This window comes from Vipera berus (assembly GCF_964194415.1).
Source record: "Vipera berus genome assembly, chromosome: 1".
Lineage (NCBI taxonomy): Eukaryota > Metazoa > Chordata > Lepidosauria > Squamata > Viperidae > Vipera > Vipera berus.
In genome coordinates, this window is record NC_138202.1 from 288,023,317 (window position 1) to 288,043,289 (window position 19,973).

Sequence of the window (19,973 nt, forward strand, 5' to 3'; positions counted from 1 at the left end):
TTCCATCCTTCCGAGGTAGGTAAAATGAGGACCCAGATTGTTGGGGGCAATTAAGCTGACTTTGTAATAATGCCGCTTGGGTGTGTGTGTGGGTGTGTGTGTGTGTGTGTGTGTGAAAGCCCTAATAAGCAGGCATATACATAGAATGAAGGCTACTGCTAAGCTTGTAAGCCGCCCTGAGTCTTCGGAGAAGGGCGGGATATAAATGGAATTTAAAAACAAAACGCACTCGAGGAGGAGGAGGAGGAAGATGTAACGAGATGCACAAGAAGGCTGCCAAATTCAAAGACAGTGCGGCATCTTGGACTGCGCCGGAATGTGCTGAAAGGTCTCGGCTCGGGAGGCCCTTTGCTCCAGAACAAAGCCGTGCTGAAAACCGGGGAGCGGCCAAAGAGAGGACACCCTTCCCTGCCCGAGAGCCGGGGAAGGGGGGCGTCCCAAACAGCGGCTCCCTCCGCGCTGCTCCGGCTCTCTCCAACCGCTGACGGAGGACGCTCCAATGAATCCCTCTGTCCCGAGATCATGTGCTTCCAGCCACCAGTGCGCTGCCAGAGAGGAAGTGCGGGTTGTTTTCGTTTGCTCGGTTCCTCTCCTGACGAAGATGAAAGGCGGCGGCGGCAACAGGAGCCCCAGTCTGCAAAGTTAAGCGCGAGCTGTGCCCGCCCGGATCCCGGGCGCCGATGGAGGCCCTGGAGTGGGACGCGCTGAGGAACGGCAGCCTCCTGCCTACTCTGAGCCCGGCTGTGCCGCCTTTCGTGAAGCTGGGTCTCACCGTTGCCTACACCGTCTTTTATTCGCTCCTCTTCCTGTTTATTTACATCCAGCTCTGGCTGGTCCTGCACTACCGGCACAAGAGGTTTAGCTATCAGACGGTCTTTTTATTTCTCTGCCTGCTCTGGGCTTCGCTTCGGACGGTGCTCTTCTCTTTTTATTTCAAGGACTTCGTCGCCGCCAATTCCCTCAGCCCCTTCGCCTTTTGGCTCCTCTATTGCTTCCCGGTGTGCCTCCAGTTTTTCACCCTGACGCTTATGAACCTTTACTTCACCCAGGTAAGGGAGGGAGGGAGGGAGGGACGGCCGGCTGGCCCTTCCTGCGCTCGGGTCGCTGGGATCGTGGCCGGAGTGGCGCGGTGCTACGGTACGAGATCGCCCTTTGGGATTCTTCTTTAGGGAATGTCAGGCGCTAGTAGAACCGCCATTAACCGAAGCTGTGGGGCTACCGGCCCCTTAAAAGTGGACATTTGGAGGAGGAGCTCCAGATTTGTAGACAGAGACGGTAGCAACAACAACAACAACAACAAAACTTCTTACTCAGCCCATTGGACAGACCAGCTGATTTTACTAGGTTTCGCAATATAATCTGGATCTCAGTTGCTCTTAAGAGGAGGGAGAGACAAAATATGATAAATCCAAGATTTCCCACCATTTACTTTGATGCAACATTTCCATCAGGAATAACTCGTTCCTCTTTCTCCTCACCGAAAATTACATGGCTCACAAATGGAGCATTGCGTAGTGGGTGTCTTTATTTTTATTTTTTTTGTTGTTGTTAAGTGAAGACTGATGATTTTTACAGGCAAAGCAAATCTTTCCTTGAACGCTGGTGTAGGTGCAAAATTTTAAAATGAGATCATGGAGATAGGAAGCCTCAGACTATTCTTAAGGATCCTTCAGTTAACAACATGCTCAGAGATGCAGCAACCCTGTTTTGCAGTGTTGTGTGAATAATTGAAAGTTTTTGAAAGAAATGTATATTATACACTTTTAATGTTTGAAATACATTAAATGCTAAGGAATATCAATGATAAATTTAGTCTTTAGTAATAAGTAGGCTTCACCGAGATTCTTTTTATAAAAACAGGAGCAAGAAAAAGTTAGCATTACTGAAATTTTAAAGAAGTTAAGCAGAACATTATTTTAAAGTAGGAAGTAGGGAGGGATCTCAATATTATTTTTTCAGATAAATAAGTTGATTGAAGTTTAGCTTCAGTGCTTCATATTATAATGATTTATACCTTTTATTGTGATTGTGAAGTTGGACCAAAATCACTCATTAAAAGTGCCTTAATATTTATAGATATATCAGTCTTCCATTACATGCAAATGATATAACATTTTATTACTATGATACTGAAAACTGGGACTTGCAAAAGTATTACACAGCAACCAATTAAGTTTTGGCACATTTTATTTGTTAGAAAGAGGCTAAATTGAAAGAATATAGCCAGGTTCACACATTGCACTAACAAATAATTTGACTGCTGTTTAGTGAATAAGTAACAAGTATTTAGGTAGAATAATGCCAAAATCTATAGTACTAAGTCATTCACTACTGCTGTTCTCGCATTTTTACTTTACTGGAAATAATTCCCACTGAATATAATGGGAATTGATTCAGAGAAGCACATTGAAAATTGTGATTCAAGGTAAACATTTAAGATTGCTTTCTACTTAACTATAGTCAAAAAGATTCAGATAATCAGATGACAAGTTTGGCTTGTAAGTCTGCATGTTGCCACAGAGTACCCCTTTAAATATTATATCTCTATTGTCACATCAGACATGCATGGACAAGCATAGAAGGGAGGTAAGGATCACACTCTCAATCCAAAGACAACCTTTATCCAAATAAAAAGACAGGTTCTGCCTCAGTGTGCCTTAAATCCAGTCTGCTTGGTGTGAACTAGTTACTAATTGTTAACAAAACTTAGGAAATATTTGGAAAACTGCTAAGAACTCCCTCTATACACCCACTGTTCATTAATATGGCAGAAGAAATGCCTTCAAAGAATCACTGAAATTATGCCAAGAAAGATGAATAATTAATAGTTAATTGGGATATAGTCAAGGTTAATTTGCGTATAGTCAAGGCTATGGTCTTCCCAGTTGCAATGTATGGCAGTGAAAGTTGGACCATAAAAAAGGCTGAGCGCCAAAGAATTGAGGCCTTTGAACTATGGTGCTGGAGAAGACTCCTGCAAATCCCTTGGACTGCAAGGCGATCAAACCGGTCAGTCCTAGAGGAGATCAACCCTGACTGCTCTTTAGAAGGCCAGATCCTGAAGCTAAAACTTAAATACTTTGGCCACCTAATGAGAAGGAAGGACTCACTGGAGAAGAGCCTAATGCTGGGAAAGATTGAGGGCAATAGAAGAAGGGGACGGCAGAGAATGAGGTGGCTGGATGGAGTCACTGAAGCAGTAGGCATGAGCTTAAATGGACTCCAGAAGATGGTAGAGGACAGGAAGGCCTGGAGGAACATTGTCCATGGGGTCGCGATGGGTCGGACACGACTTCACAGCTAACAACAACAACAATTGGCAGAAAAAGAGGCTGAGGCTTTCAATCTGTTATGAGGGACTTTTCTAATGTGATGCTCTTGATGTGTTGGATTTCAAGTCCCATAATTCTTATGCAAGTTTAAAACAGGTTGGAATATTAGTCATGCTTGACTCTTGTGACTTTATGGACACATCTATGTACTTTTCTTGGAAATGATTTGCCATCTCATTCTTTCACAGAACTTTTCAACTTTCCATTCTAGCTTACAGTTTCTGGGCTGTCCTGATAATTTTCCCTTTCAATACTAACTAGGGCTGACCCTGCTTAGCCTCCATGTTCAGACAAGGTTGGTAAAGTGCTATTATCTGTTGAGACAATGATAATGGATGTGTGGAAGGAAGAAATGAAAGAAGAAAGGCTTTAATATGTTGTTGCCTTTCAACTTTTTCTTGCAATCTCTGCCTCTATGACTATTTATTTTAGCTGGGTTTATTTTTAGATTTTGAGCCATGACGGGCAGAGCTTAGGAGGAAGACGTTGTAGGAAAAAAGTAGTGGAAGGTTGAATTGTATTCTTTTTGAATCCTACTCTTTTCTCATAATAACAGATTAACAGAATAATAGAAGGAAGGGACCTTGGAGGTCTTCTAGTCCCACCCTCTTGCTCAAACAGGAAATTCTATATACCATTTCAGACAAACAGACAAAACTGACTGACAAAGTGGACAATACATTGAAAAATACTTTATTTATTGAATTTATTTATTTGTTTAATTTATTTAAAATACAGTGCTTATGATTCAGAGTAGAACAAATTATGTGTAATACACACATAATTTGTTCTACTCTGAATTATAAGCACTGTATTTTAAATAAATTCAACAAATAAATAAATTCAATAAATAAAGTCCCTCTCCAACAAAATACTGAGGAAGCATAAACCTGTTTTCAAACACTGGCTCAGTCTGCTTTCGTATTCATAACTATCTCTATTCTACTTCTAGAATTTAGCTTACATGTTTTTTCCACCTATACCAGGATTTATGTTATCCAATCTACCACAGATTTTTTTGGCATACATTGTACTGTCTCTGTTCTTTTGTCCTTTTTTTGTCTCTTTGAGTCAATCTTGACTCTTGGTGTCAAGGATGTCTGGATGAATCCCTGCAGTTTTCTAAGGAAGATTTTGGAAATACTGGTAGTTCGGCATTGACTGCTTCCTAAAGCTGAGAGAGAGAGTGACTGGCTAAGATCATCCAGTTGGCTTTATGCTTAAGGCAGGAATAGAATTCACAGTCTCCTGATTTCTAGACTGGTGCCTTAACCACAGTATCAGACTGGTTCTCATGGACAGATTTTACTAAGATTTAATTATTCTACGCGGTTTAAGAATTTTTAAGGCTGCTAAACCATGAAAGAGTTCCAGTCAGGATTCTACTAGATACCAGTGAGTTAGGAAGGACTACCAAACCAAAGTATCCCAGAATTAACTTGGCATTGATGAAAATAAGAGATTTGTCTAAACTGTATACAGTCTAATCGAAAGTGAAGGGTGAGAACACTTCCTCTGTCATTTATGAAAATCTCTTACCATGTTTCTGGACTGGAAAATTAATCACGGTCAAGCCTCATTAATACAGATAGTCCTCAATTTCTGATCAATAACTTAATGAGCATTCGAAGTTATAGTGGACCTGTCCAGAGGTATTTACAATGCGTTTTCAAATTTAAACCACACACATTCCTCATCATATGATTGCATTTTGGGTGCTTAGCAAACAACTCACTTTTATGGCTGTTTCCAGCATCCTGTGTCATGTGACCAGAATATTTTTGCTGGTTTCTGGTGTTTACTTCGAGATTCAGACAATGCCACCCCCCCCACACACACACCTATTGAGGAAAATGGATTTGTTTAACAACCACCACATTCATTTAACGACCATTGCAAAAAATGTTGAAAAAAATCACCTCCGACCACATGATGCCTCAACTTATAATTGCAATAACTTATGACCATAATTCCAGGGTCAGTTATGTTCCTAAGTCAACGACTATCTGTACTTGGATAGGAGGTCAACAGGGAATACCAGGGCTGTAGGCCAGAATGAGAAATCGAAAAAACATCCTGGAAAAAAGCAATGGCAACTCACTTCTGGATTATTGCCAGGAAAACTGCATGAATGCATCCATCAGTCGATTAATTTGAGGTTTCCATCTTTAAATGAATTCTGTTTTATCAAAGCCCTCAGTTCCGTATATGTTTGCACATGAATGTTATTCTGTATTTTTATCCTTATCTTTAAAGCTTCCAAATAAAACTGTTCAGTTAAGCTTGATTTGAACATGATATGTTCAGCCAAAAATAATAATAATTGGTGCTGGGTTATATTTCATGTCTTTCATTTAACTCTGATGTATGCCATTCATGCCCTGGTATCTCAAGGCTAAGAATCCTATTCCTATGCATTTGCTGGGTATATGTAGCTACGTTTGGTTGTTTTTTTTCTTGCTTGACTACAGCATATAGAAATTGGATCATAATGTACAGGTAGTCCTCAACTTACAATAGTTTGTTTAGTGATAGTTCAAAGTTACAACAGCACTGAAAAAAGTGACTTATGGCCATTTTTCACACTTATGACCATTGCAGCATCACCATGGTTATGTGATCAAAAATTCAGACATTTGGCAACTGACTCATACTTATGACCATTGCAGTGTCCCGGGGTCATGTGATCACCTTTTGCGACTTTCTGACAAGCAAAGTCAATGAGGAAGCCTGATTCACTTAACAACTGCAGTGGTTCACATAACAACTGTGGCAAGAAAGGTCATAAAATGGGGCAAAGCTCACTTAACAAATGTCTCACTTAACAACAGAAATGTTGGGCTCAGTTGTGGTTGTAAGTCGAGGACTATCTTGTATAGAAACACTGTCCATGGCATTATCTCTAGCTGTGCTGGACTAATACTTTCATCATCCTTAAGCATATGTATTTTGTGTACTGTTTTTGAAGACAAGGAGTTGGGAGTTCCTCATTCTAGTTTATTCTCCATTTTTAGATTAGTAGAAACAAATGGAGATTTAGAAGATAACAAAAAACATTGGACTATGATGACTGAATTGGAACATATGATACATTAGGAAAAGATTAGGAGGAAATGGAACAGAATGTATTTAGAGAAAGATGCAGAATATGCTAGTCCCTTTTCAAGGGTCTTTCATTTGGAACGAATGTTTTTTCCATGATTGTGAGGGATGTTTATCAAATCCAATAATACTATTTAATGACTCAGCCTTCCTACCATTGCTAGGCACTATCTCTAGACAAAGAATCATAGACATAGTTAGACCAAAATCTACATGACTATACACCCCATCTGAAACTGACTTTTCCTATGACTCACTCTTAGGCTAAACTGATACTAAGGAATCTCCTGGAAAATCAGATCCCCCATAGGATTGTTAGGCCAGCTTGATTGGCCACTCTTTAAATTTGCTCATCCATATCTAGAAATGCCTCTGCTTGGTGAATATTTCTTTAGTTTTCAAGTGGGTTTTGAGGAGACGAGAGTTGCTAACATATCCACAAGGCTGAAGTTTCTAGTAAATTAAGTTAGCTAGGCTGCCTTACGTTTGTGAGATATGCATATGATGGTGGTATTTAAAGGAAAAGGAATTGCTGTTTCTTCGGCATATGGCAAGGAATAATATACTCTGTTATGAAACGTGCATTGTGAAGGAAGGAAGATAAGCTATTTGAAGCCTTACAGTACTGTATAGTACTGTAACTGTAGCTCCAATTACTGTCATTTCAGTTTGCTTTCTCTACAACACCACAGTATCAGCTTCTGAGAAGTGGAGTGAGAGGTGGGGATTCTTGTTGCTACAAAACATGCAGCAGGGCAAAGATGAGATTTTTCCTTCTTATTCTCAGCCACCCATCAAAAGAAGTGAAGACAATCATGGCTCATCTTCAAACTGTTTCTGAAAATGTTGCCAGAATAGATGTGTTCAACAATCAATTGTGCATGGTAGCTATAGAAACTATAATTTCCTCAAAGAACCATCCTAAAAACAGCTGGGGAAAGGGAAGGGGATATTCAGGGAAAATAGTATAATGGGGATAGATTGGGAAGAGCACACATGCAATAAAAGTGGATCAGAACACTCCAAGCCAAGCCAACTGTTTGTAAAGACTGGCCTAATAGATAATCACCCAACATTTAATATTAAAAAGGAACTGACCACTTGTGACTTCTCTTTGATTCTTAGTAAGTTGTGAACTTGGAATTATTTTATTTATTTTTATGTATTTATTATTAAACTTTTCACTGAGCCTACTCTAGACAGCTTATAGTTATACAATTAAAATACCATATAAAACAAAGGTCTCCAAGTCCTTGTCCATGAACCGGCATCAGTCCGTGGCACGCTAGCAACTGGGCTGTGCAAACAAATGAAGCCTCATCCACAGGATGCAGGCAGCACGCAAACCATGCCGCCTCCAGTCCGTGGAAAAAAACTTTCTCCATGGAATCAGTTCCGGGTGGCCAAAAGGTTGGGGGCTGTTGATATAAAACTTTAAAAAGAATAAGAACCATACATTTAAAATTAAAATTCAGTTAGAATCCAATTAATCGGATGGAAAGGAAAGGAGAAAGTGGGTATGGGGAGGAGGTGGGGTCCAACAAATCCATTTACCACTCCCAAGATGCCACAATCCTAGCCATGTGTTCTTTTACTAACTGGGGGGGGGCATTCAAGGATATTGAAGGAAAATTTTGAGAAAAAGTGTTTTCCTTCTCCAAAGGTATAACAGTCTGAATGTTCTTATTAAGCATGGTTAATAATTGTCTGTTTGCTTCTGAAATACATGATAGATCTAAGTAGCCTCAAGATATGTAGACTTTAACTCCAAAACTTCCTCAATCGTTGATGAGAATTCTAGTAGCTGAAAACTACGAATCTGAAGTGAGACCAGTTTGAGGAAGCTTGCATTACAGAGATAAATGGAAGGAAAACTGCAATTTCTGAGAATAAATTAAACATGGGAAATATTATAGCATTATTTTACTTCTTGTAGTACCAAAGTTGTATATGTGGTCTATATGAATATGCCCTGCTCCTACTTTTGCTATGTTATATAATGCAACTCTGAAAAAAAGATTATTATGCCTTTGAGGGTTTTTTTTAAGGAAAGCAGAGTGAAATATTTCCTTTGTTTAAAAAGAGCTGAGCAATAGAGTACCCATTTGCCTGAGACTAACAGAATCTCCTTGAATAAAAAAACAATCTTCAAGCAAAAAGCTAGAGATAGGGGAGTCACAGGCAATAGTCAGGAAGGGTTGATGACAATAATGAAATCATGAAAGCAAGCATTGGTACTTTTTCTGACATGCGTAAGGCTCATTTGCCCTATTGACCATTTCTCTGATCTCACCATGGGACAGCATCTGGTCTGAGAGGTCATAAAGCAATCCCAGGGCCGGACTAGAAAGTTGAAAAGCACTCCAGAGGAAGATAAGTGGCAAAAATACCTAGAAATTAAATGGCTGAATCCAAGCAGTTCCTACAACTTATTCTTTTTGCTTGGTTTCTCTGATTGTATACAAAGCTAGTTTTGATTCTGCAGGGGTTTTTTTTGTCTAGGATAAGATCTATATTTCCTGTAAACAGACTGATGAATAAAATTTTGCTGCTGCATAGAAAATTGGCTATTTGCAAATCTGAAAGCAAGAGTGTAGGAGCAGCACAATGCTACGTATGTGGCTAAGTCATCCACCTGAAATATAATGAACTTGCAGTACAAGAGAGTGCCAGCCCTACTGTGCATTGCATGTTTAATAACACAGTCTCATTTTCTTACAGGTGATTTTCAAAGCTAAATCTAAATACTCACCAGAATTACTTAAATACAGGTAAAAACATGTTTCCCCCATGAATGAAGGGAAAAAAAGTACTTGCATACTATTGGGACATGATTTATTTTACTTCTAAAATAAATAAAAAAAAACAGGCCCATGTATTTCTGAGAAATAATAATTACTTTATTGAATTATTTAGAGAATTTACAAAGCTGCCCATTTTAAATGTATAACCCTGGGCAGCTAACAACAGTTATCATAAAATACGTAATAAGACCTCAAAACACAAATACAAACCAAGTTAAAAATAGACAAAATGCAATAGCTGGGCACCATAACAAACTTATGTTTATATTGGGCTCATTACCATCCTAGTCCAGTACCTGCGGGGAGAGTCAGGTATTCACAGCCCTCAGGAAGATTAGAAGGCCTTGGGCCTTCCAGACCTTGGGGGGAGTGGGGGAAGGCTATTACGTGATAGGCACCACGACTAAGAAAGCTTAATTACTTTTCATAATTAAAATTATATTTAATGTTTAATTATTTTCCTGAGAAAATTTAGTTAAAGTTCAGCTACAGTGACTTGGTTTGCGCAAGCTACAACGATTAGTCACTTTAGAAACGACAAAATACAGTCCAACGTAATCTTGAAAAATCAGTGATAGGAAATTTGGGTTACAGAATCAAGGCTATAAAACTACAGTAGTTTGTAATAGAGAGCATATTATGCATCGCTGGGACAAACTGAGCAACACAAAGCCTTTTCAAGCAGCTTGGAATCCCAGCATACCTGGAGGATACCAATTTGGGGAAGACTGATTTAGTATTAACGTTTGCTAAAAATAATATTTGCAACATTAACACTATTTTCCCTCTCCTTGCTTAGGTTACCTCTCTATCTGGTGTCTTTCGTGGTCAGTCTGCTTTTCCTGCTGGTGAATTTAACGTGTGCTGTGCTTGTGAGATTAGAAAATTCAGAAAGGAGGATCATTGTATTGGTCAGGGTTGCTATAAATGACACTTTGTTTGTACTCTGTGCCATCTCACTCTCCGTTTGTCTCTACAAGATTTCCAAAATGACCTTAGCAAATATTTACTTGGAATCCAAGGTAAAGTACATCTTAATTTTTTGCGTTTTTGTGTGTTGTTTTCGTTTAGTCTGGGGAAATCATTCCAATGCAGATAAATGAATGCTATCTTGTTCAAGAATGGAATGATTTTTCTTCAGTGTCTAGTCAAGATTAGTGGGGGTGAATCCAACTGATAGTTTATTTTATTTCTTTCTAAGGTTATAAAATTGATGCTTGTAATCAGTTTAAAGGTAGTGGCAAAGCACCTCTGAAAACATTGTAAAAAAAACCTGCATGGATTTGTCTATGTATTTGCCAGAGATCCCAATTAACTTGATGACACACATGCACATATCAATCTGAAATCAACCAATTATGGGTTTTATGTAACCAGCTAAAATTATTACATCCCATTTAAACAACTCTGAAAACCTCTAAATGTCCTGAGTAAAAATAAACCTTCTTTTAAACTTTAAACAAGAAGGGCTTCATTGCCAATAGTCTTTTTCTATTATCTAGATCTAAGGAAAAAGCAAACCTAGTTGTTGTTAAATGATGGGATATGATGACCTTCTAAGTTTTAGTTTATTGTAAAATATCAGACTTATTTTGTTTAGTTGGGTATCAATAGCATTTTCATAATGGTTTTCTCCAAAACCAGATTGGCATAGGAACATCCAGGACCACACTGTGTTACTCCAATTCTCCACAAGCAAACTTAAACACGTTCAACACACAACATGTACAGGTAGTCCTAAACTTAGGACCACAAATGAGCCCAAAATTTCTCTTGTTAAGTGAGACATTTGTTAAGTGAGTTTTGCCCTATTTTATGAACTTCCTTGCCACAGTTATTAAGTGAATCACTGCAGCTGTTAAGTCAGTAACATAGTTGTAAAGTGAATCTGGTTTTCCCATTGAACTTTGCAGCATTCCCATGATTGTGTGATCAAAATTCAGATGCTTGACAACTGGTTCATACTTAAGATTGTTGCTGTGTCCCAACCATTGACTTTGCTTTGCTTTGTCAGAAGGTTGGGACACAGCAACAATCTTAAGTATGAACCAGTTGTCAAGCATCTGAATTTTGATCACACAATCATGGGAATGCTGCAAAGTTCGTAACTGTGAAAAATTGTCATAAGTCACTTTTCTCAGTCCCATTGTAACTTTGAATGGTCCCTAAATGAACTGTTGTAAGTCATGGACTACCTCTACTGAAAAATAAAATATCTGAAACAGCAAGCTGTTTTTCTGTGGATACTTTCTTGAGAATATGTTTTGCTTAGATTGTGCTGAAACAACATGAATAGTAGTCAGGGAACTTATTCCTTGCATTATAAAGTTCACTTTGTTCAATATTGACAGACTGCATTTTTCATACCATTGTATAATATTTTTTTTAAAAAAATCACCAGTTTGTTTAGCATAATAAATCAATCAAAAATAAAAAGAATCAGACTAAATCGTTCCAAAGACCTAGTTCAGAAGTCAGCAATCTTTTAAAGATTGTGGCATAATCCTTTGATTATTTGTTATATTATGGAAGCAAAAGATAGAAAAGTCTTCATGTTAAAAATGTTTTAAACATTCAGAATGCCCCAAATCTAGAATGCAGAGATTTTATGGATGTATGTCTCAACTTTTCAGCTATTTTGTTAGTGGGCAGCATATACTGGTATTTCAGATGCCATGATCTGGCATTTTCGACATCCTCTATCTATCCAATAGTAGCCAATCAGATGACTGGAGGACCACTGTCCAAGACTCGGAACAATAATGAACTTCCATCTGTCACTTCTCAGCAGCTAACCAAAGACTGTATTATCTTTCTCATTTCCATCACTGAAGATTTAATGAAGGAATAAGTGGACAAAAGAAGCTTTAGAACCGATTAAGCAGACTGAAGTCCTGGTCTTTCTCCTTTAACACTGAGAGTGCTATTGTTTATCCCTTGATATTTGATTCTTTCCAAATGATTCTATAAAGATAGAGAAAAAAGGTTTTTTTCCCAAAAAATCTCAACTTTGGGTCCTTTGATTTTAGAGAGTTTTTGTTGTGTTTCTCTAGGAATGATATAGGAGCTAATTGTCTTTAATTAAGGAATTTTCCCTTTAGTTAAATTATCTTCCTAACCTTCATATTGTAGTATTCTGTTATTAGAAACACTCTAATTTATGCCTTGTTAGTAGTTTTACCGCGACTGCAACTATTTTATGAACAGGATTTTGCAACTGTTATGATTACTTGTTGGAGAGTGTAATCGTTTGTAACAAAATAACCCTTCTTGCATTTGTTGTATTTAAAAAATTACATTTAAAAAATGATGCTGAACATTTTCCAGGTTTCCAACAGATATGCATAATAACTTGTGTAATTCCTGACCAGCAGATTAATATCAGCATATCTTTCCTCCTGCTTTAGCAAAAACAGACTGGATTATTTGCAGATCTTAAATTTTTTTATGAATTATGTTAACTTCTTTTTCCACTATGGTATGATGTATTTTTTCCAGTGTGGAACATTAAATAGACAATCTTTTCTTGTTTTTTTCCTTCTATCCTGCCCCACCAAAAAAACCATGATTTTCTCTTTTCCAAGGAAATATAATGTAAGGCAGGCATGTCAAACATGTGATGTAATGTGACGTTGCACGATGTCTTGCGACTTTTTGCCCATGGCCGGCAATGGGGTGGGCGCGGTTTCGCGATGATGCATCCGGCCCGTGGGCTGGCAGTTTGATGTGCCTGATGTAAGGTAACAGCACTTTTCAGAATCCAGCAGAATGTTTAGGCTGGTCCAAACTGACTTGAGATTTGGCTACAAATTTTCTCTCAAACTAGAACCTTGAACATTTTCGTGATCAGTAGACAAGTACATTCAACTGTGTTTTAATTTCTCTAGGGATCATCAGTATGCCAGTTAACAACAATAGGAGCAACTGTTATACTATTGTATACCTCAAGAGCCTGTTACAACCTGGTTATTTTATCATTTTCTCAAAATAAGGCAATGAACTCTTTTGACTATGATTGGTACAATGTATCTGATCAGGCAAGTACTGTATAGCAATTTCTTCTGACAATACAATGTTCATCTAGATACCTATACTTAATGGTGTAAAGTAAGCATCCTTCCCCCTCTCACATCTTTGCAGTTACCAGCTCAAGGTCTTTTAACTACATATGGCAAGAATAAAAAAAACCTGATTATACTGGCATCATTTTCATAAAAATGAGAATGAAATCTTCAGTGGAGGGCTGTAGGAAACTTTTATATGTGACGTAGTCTGAAGTATGTTAAAACCAGGGAAGATGTAAGTCACCCTTTGCAAAAAGATTGATTTACTTTGAAAAGCACAATGGCTTACTGTACTGTAGCATACTGTATTGTATGCTAGCAATACCTTAGCCAAGAATTTTATGTTTCATTCAGTTTAGCTTTGTGATGAAAATTTTACAAAATATCAGAAAAACCAATGGGAAAATCTTTCCTATTCTGGGCTAACAGTTTAGGAGAAAGGGGATTGTGTAACAGAAAGAGTTAATCCTGTTATCTATTTTAAAATGTATTTAAATGTGGCATGCTTTCAAGTGATTCACATGCAAATTACCTATGTGTTAAGTCAATTTGACTGATTCTGAATTAAATCAGTTTATCCATGATTGATTCAGGCTATATAGCTCAACACTTTGAAGCCATGTTTTCAGAATGTATCCTTCTGCTTAAGTATATATCTATAATACAGGTTGTAGTATTGATACAATTCAGTAAGTATCCACTAATTGAAACGTTCTGACAGCAATAAGTCTTGATAGTTCAGATAGATGCATATTAGTTTATTTAGGCCAAGAAAATTTAGAACATATCTAGATTTGGAAGCTGCAGAAATCTCATGACATTGCTTGTCAGAAAAGGTTTCATCTCACTATCTGCTTACTAACACTTAATACTTAACTATTACAACAGTTTTCCCTTTATATTTTGCAACAGGCAGATCTGAAATGCCAGTTGGGTGATGCTGGCTATGTAGTATTTGGAATAATCTTGTTTGTGTGGGAACTTCTCCCCACTTCCTTGGTGGTGTTTTTCTTCCGTGTTCGAAATCCTACAAAAGACCTAGTAAGTTATACCTATTTCTTAATATTTACTTATTTTAAAGAAATAAGAATGAATAAACTTCTAAGAATAAATTAACTGCTTTAAAACCTAAGTGAGCATTTTTTTATTTGTTTTTAAAATATCACTGCTCTCATAACATCTTTGTAAATTGTCCCAACTCTCTCAGATGTTTATTAAATAAGTGAAATAAGTATTTCCTATCTGCCAGTGTTTCTATGAAACTCAGGCTAGAGTCCTGTTCCTTCACACAATTGCCTAGGTAAGCTTACATGCTCTTCTCAGAGAAGTGACCCAAAATCAAAACTGAATAATTCTTCATTTTCTTTTTTGTTACCATTTGCCATCTTCAATAAGTGGCTGATGTACTATTTCTTCTTCACCTTTTTCGAACATAATCTGAAAAAGCTCGTGTGTGTGTGTGTGTGTGTTTAGTATCCATCACTAATGTAAGTTTGCTCTAAGTTTTAACTTTTCCAATGCCAACTCTAAAATCTAGGCAACACGTATTTCATCTTTCTTGGTTATTTGTCTCTGTTTGCACTTTATTATGTATATGTATAATTTTCAAACTTTCAGTCAGCTTTTGGTTTTTTTAAATTTTCTTTTTTTCCTCTTTTTCTAATTACAGGTAGTCCTTGACTTATGACAATTCAGCCCAAAATTTCTGTTAAATGGGACAGTCATTAAATGAATTTTGCCCCATTTTATGCCTTTCTTGCCACAGTTGTTAAGTGAATCACTGCAGTTATTAAGTTAGTAAGATGGTTGTGAAGTTAATCTGGCTTCCCATTGACTTTACTTGTTAGGTCACAAAAGGTGATCACATGACCTCAGGACACTGCAACAGTCATAAATATGAGTCAGTTGCCAAGCATCTGAATTTTGATAATGTGACTATGGGGATGCTGCAACAGTTGTGTGAAAAATGGTCATAAATAACTTTTCTCAGTGCCGTTTAACTTCGAACGGTAGTAAATGAACTGTTATAAGCCGAGGACTACCTGTATTGTTATGTTAGTTCTTGTTAAATTTGCTCCATTTACAAAAAGACTTTAATATTAAATAATTAATTGAAGATCAAAACCTTTTAAGAAATAGTCATGCAAATCAGTGGTTTTTTTAAAATATTTTATTCAACTTAAAATTGTAATGTAAATATCCTAAATTTTATATATTGACTGTATACCTTCTTTTCTTCTCTATTTTCAATACTGTTATCTAAAGAATAGAATGTCATAGGACGCTGAGCTTGTCGATCAGAAGGTCGGCAGTTTGGCGGGTTGAATCCCGAGTGCTGCATAACAGAGTGAGCGCCTGTTACTCGTCCCAGCTTCTGCCAACCTAGCAGTTCGAAAGCACGTAAAAATGCAAGTAGAAAAATAGGGACCACTACGGTGGGAAGGTAACAGCGTTCTGTGCGCCTCTGGCATCTAGTCATGCCGGCCACATGACCACGGAGACGTCCTTGGACAAACGCTGGCTCTTCGGCTTTGAAACGGAGATGAGGACCGGCCCCTAGAGTTGGAAACGACTAGCATGCATGTGCGGGGGAACCTTTACCTTTATAGAAAGATCATTATATTGAAATAATATATCAAGATTTATTGTAACAAGGGGAAAAAAGACCAAGAAGTGGGAGCCCCTCATAGCAGTATCTTTTGTTTCTGTAAGCTGAGTTTTGGCAGTGCATCATTACATTCCTAATTTGTGCTTCTGGAAGATTTTGGGGATTCGAGTAGAAGGCTTCCAAGATCTTTTCCAACCTTATGATTCCATGACTCTAAAATAATATATTTTAAAACAGAGTTCCCCAACCTTTCTAGGTTGGCAGCCTGGAGGGAAAGGAATGGGGAGGCATGGGGCTGTGTGTGCGTGTCATACAAATGGGGGCAGCGTGAGGGTAAACTGTGAGGTAACCTGTTTCCATTTTCAGCTTCAGTTAAGAAGGACTGTAAAATTCTTTTGCAGCTAAAATTCTTCTGTAAAATTCCTATTTTCCATATGCTCGCTCATTCATATTCATCAGCCTCTGTATTCATTGAACTTATATTCATTAGTTTTCCCTTCCATTCATCAGCATCTGCTTACTCAGCAAGAAGCATTACTCAATCATCCACAATTAATAATCAGCAATTCTCAAGGCAAACCCTTTATAATTAGCAGCTATACAAAAAAGTTTCTTTCTCATAATTGAGGACACAATCAATTTGACATCTCTCCCCTATATTTTTCTTCAGTTGAAGTCCACTCCCAATTTTTGTTAGTTTTCCCTGCTTACTTAGGGAACTTCCTCCCTAGAAACATATCTATCTTATTATTTGTACAGTCTCTGTTGCACCATCTTGTTTGTATCATGTCAGAAACAAAACATTAGGAATGTGCATATAAATATATGGAGATATCTCAACATGCCATGTTTTCTTACTACAAGAAAACCAACTGTCAACAGAAAATTCTTTTCCAGTTGGATCTTAAAAGTACTCAGAATAGCAAGAGTTCCTTATCTTTCTTTTTCCTTGAACCCCCCCCCCCAGCAAACTATAGACTACTCAGTCTGACACTGATACTAGGTGAACTCTAGAGCAAATCTTAAGGGGATTATCTGTTACTATCTTAGAACAATGTGAGAGTTATCAGAAATAAACACAGATTTGTCAAGAGTCTTGACAGACCAATCTGATCTTGTTGTTGACTATATAACTTCTGTAAGACTGTTAACATATCTTGACATTAGCAAAACATTTGATAAAGTCCCACACATCATGCTGATTAATAAGGAGTTTGGTATGGGGTGTATGGCATGACAATAAGTGGTCTGGTGTGAAAATTATATTCAGAGTATACTCAAGGGTTTCTTATCATACTGCTGACAGTTATCAAAAGAAATGCCACAAGAACCAGTCCTGAGTTCCCTAATCTTCATTATTTTTACTAATCACTGTTTGAAGCAGATGGTGGGTATATTAAATCTGCTGATAAAACACATGTCCAGATAGTAGCTAATATACCAGAATACCATTCAAAATTTATTTTATAAACTGTAGGCTGAAGGTAACAGTAAAATATAACAGAAGGCAAATAGAAAGATATCACTTATGAAATAACCATTAGAGGCACAGGTTGTAAAACACTACTTGTTAAAAAGCTCTTGGAAAAGTAATTAATTGATTGCAGGGTAGCTGTGTGAAATTCCTACAAAAAAAGGGGAAATGCAATTTCAGATTTATACTACTGCATTGACAGAAGTATAATTCCCAAATCATGGGAATTAATGGTTCTACTGTATTCTTCTTTGGCGAGACTTCATCTCAAGTTCTGTATCAAGTCTAGGTACAAACTTTAAAAAAGATACAGAAATAATTACAACCAGGTTTAGATAAGGCAAGCAGGATACACAAATGACTAGAAATGAAGTCCTAGGAAGAGAGTTTGAGGAAGTTGGGTATATTTAGCAATGAAAAAAACTAAATGGTGATATGATAGTTTTATTTAAACAACTAAAAAGAATGTCACATGAGATTAGAAGGTCAAGGCCTGTACTTTCTTATACCAGAATGCAGGATAATACAATGGATTTCCATTACAGAAAGGCAGAATTCAGCTGAATATTAAGGGAAAAACTTCGTAACTATAAGAGCAACAGTAGAACCAGTAACCCTGACAGACCGTGGATTCCCAATCTTTGAATAAGAACAATAACCATCTGTCAAGGATGCTTCAGCTTGGATTTTTGTACTGACTAGGGGTTGGACTTGATGATCTAATTGAGCCATTCTAATCTATGATTCTAAGTGTTTACATTTTTCTTTTTTAAAGAAGCCAAAGAACATATTTCTACAACAAATAGCTACAATTATAAATAACTTTTCTTTTTTCTCCAGATAAATCCAGGAATAGTACCAACCCATGCTTTTAACCCAAGAACCTATTTCTTTGACAATCCTCGCAGATATGACAGTGATGATGATTTGGCATGGAGCATATCATCACATAGCATATATGGCAGGTAGGACAAACATGTAAATAGATCATACAAAAGAACAGCATAACTTCACAAAGAACTTCAGGGTCCTAGAAAAATGCAAAAAAAATAGTATGCAGATAGTGTTTTGTCTAGAACAACTGGTGAAACGGATAACCACATTCTTAAAAAAATCCCATTAAGAGTGGACTAATCAGTTAAACAAGTAAACAGACTTGTGACACAAACTAATATTTTGTTCACAATAATCAGGCATACCTTGCAGTCAATTCCCATTGCATATTATATGCAGCATAGTATACTTTCCTTAGGTTTATATAACTTTAGCCTTATATATGTATGCCACAGAAAAATCTTGGGGGGAGGGTTAACTCTTATACAGTTTAGAAGAAGAAAATGAATTACTTCACCAATGAACCAATCTACACAAAGAACTTAAAAAGACAATCAACCTAACAGGTTATGAATGTTGCAAACACATCATCAATAATCAAAATACCTTTGATACTGTTCCTTCTTTGTTTAATCATAATGCCTTTTGTACAAATAAAAACTGTATATAATTGAAAATTGTTAATGTGGAATTCTTGGTGTCCTGGATTAACAGCTATGTATAAAATGTAGGCCAAGCAAATGTATAGTCAGAGGCTATACATTTGACAACTGGTCAGAAACCAGGCCAGAAACAGGATTGAAGCAAATAGGTCTGCATAGTCAGAATATGAGTAGTAAAATGCATCTGAAGAGCTTTATAAAATTGCATAACTTGAAACACTGTTAAACTTTCACTTTTTTTACAAAGTCCATTGTTTTTATCTTCTAGCTTTTCTCCAGAAACCTATGACTGGGGATATCTAAATAACAGCTTAATGGTTCAAGTTGGATCCCTGCAGCATGATTTCACATCAGAGTCTCAACGATGAAGCCCAATATAACAACAGACCAATGATACTCCCTCCACATTATTCAATTTTAATAAAAGGGTTATTTTGCAAGGACGTATATACTTAAATTATGTAAAAAGAACTGAGTCACCTTTATAATGTTAAAAATATTTGAGTTTTAAAGATTTGAGCTGCTGAAAAAAAATCTGTTTTCTATATTTGCAATTTAGAAAAATAGTTTGAAAAACTAAATTTTGAAAAAAAAGTCAAATATTTAAAATGTGAATATGTATAGACATGGTGGTGTTTAAAATGTTAATTTAATTGTACAATGCCCAGTGAAACCTATACTAATAGGAGTTTTTGACCTGTTTAACATGCAAATTTAACTATTTAAAATGTACTATTAGTTTTAGTAAATTGGTCATTAAAATAATTTTGTATACCTTTACTGATGCATGAGTGAGGGTGACAGACAGATTGCAAGAACTGTTTTCTCTCACTAAGACTTTTTTTATTTCATCTTCCTGTCCACTTTGATTATATAGAAAGCTACTAAATTTAAAAAAACAGAAGAATTTGTCCTGAGGTACAGTTTACAGTTGTGTTAGCTTCAGCAGTCCATATAATAAATTGGAGTTTACAGTACTGACTTCATGGCCAGATCTCTAAAAGTGTGTACATAAAAATTCTGTTTGCATGTGTACTTTGATTCAGGAGTACATTTCTGAATTTTCTTCACTTTGGACATTCATTTGTAAGGA

General features: G+C 36.9%; 1 protein-coding gene across 1 annotated transcript; it reads left to right on the forward strand.

Moving 5' to 3' along the window:
• Positions 1-522: 522 nt before the first annotated feature.
• On the forward strand, positions 523-19,320 carry GPR137B (G protein-coupled receptor 137B; the record flags this gene model as incomplete). Its single annotated transcript, XM_081313121.1, is given in 8 exon segments — positions 523-646; positions 649-1,049; positions 9,156-9,205; positions 10,038-10,260; positions 13,126-13,279; positions 14,219-14,343; positions 18,225-18,349; positions 19,149-19,320. Coding segments are annotated over 8 exon segments (1,302 nt in total). The 3' UTR covers positions 19,249-19,320.
• Positions 19,321-19,973: the final 653 nt, after the last annotated feature.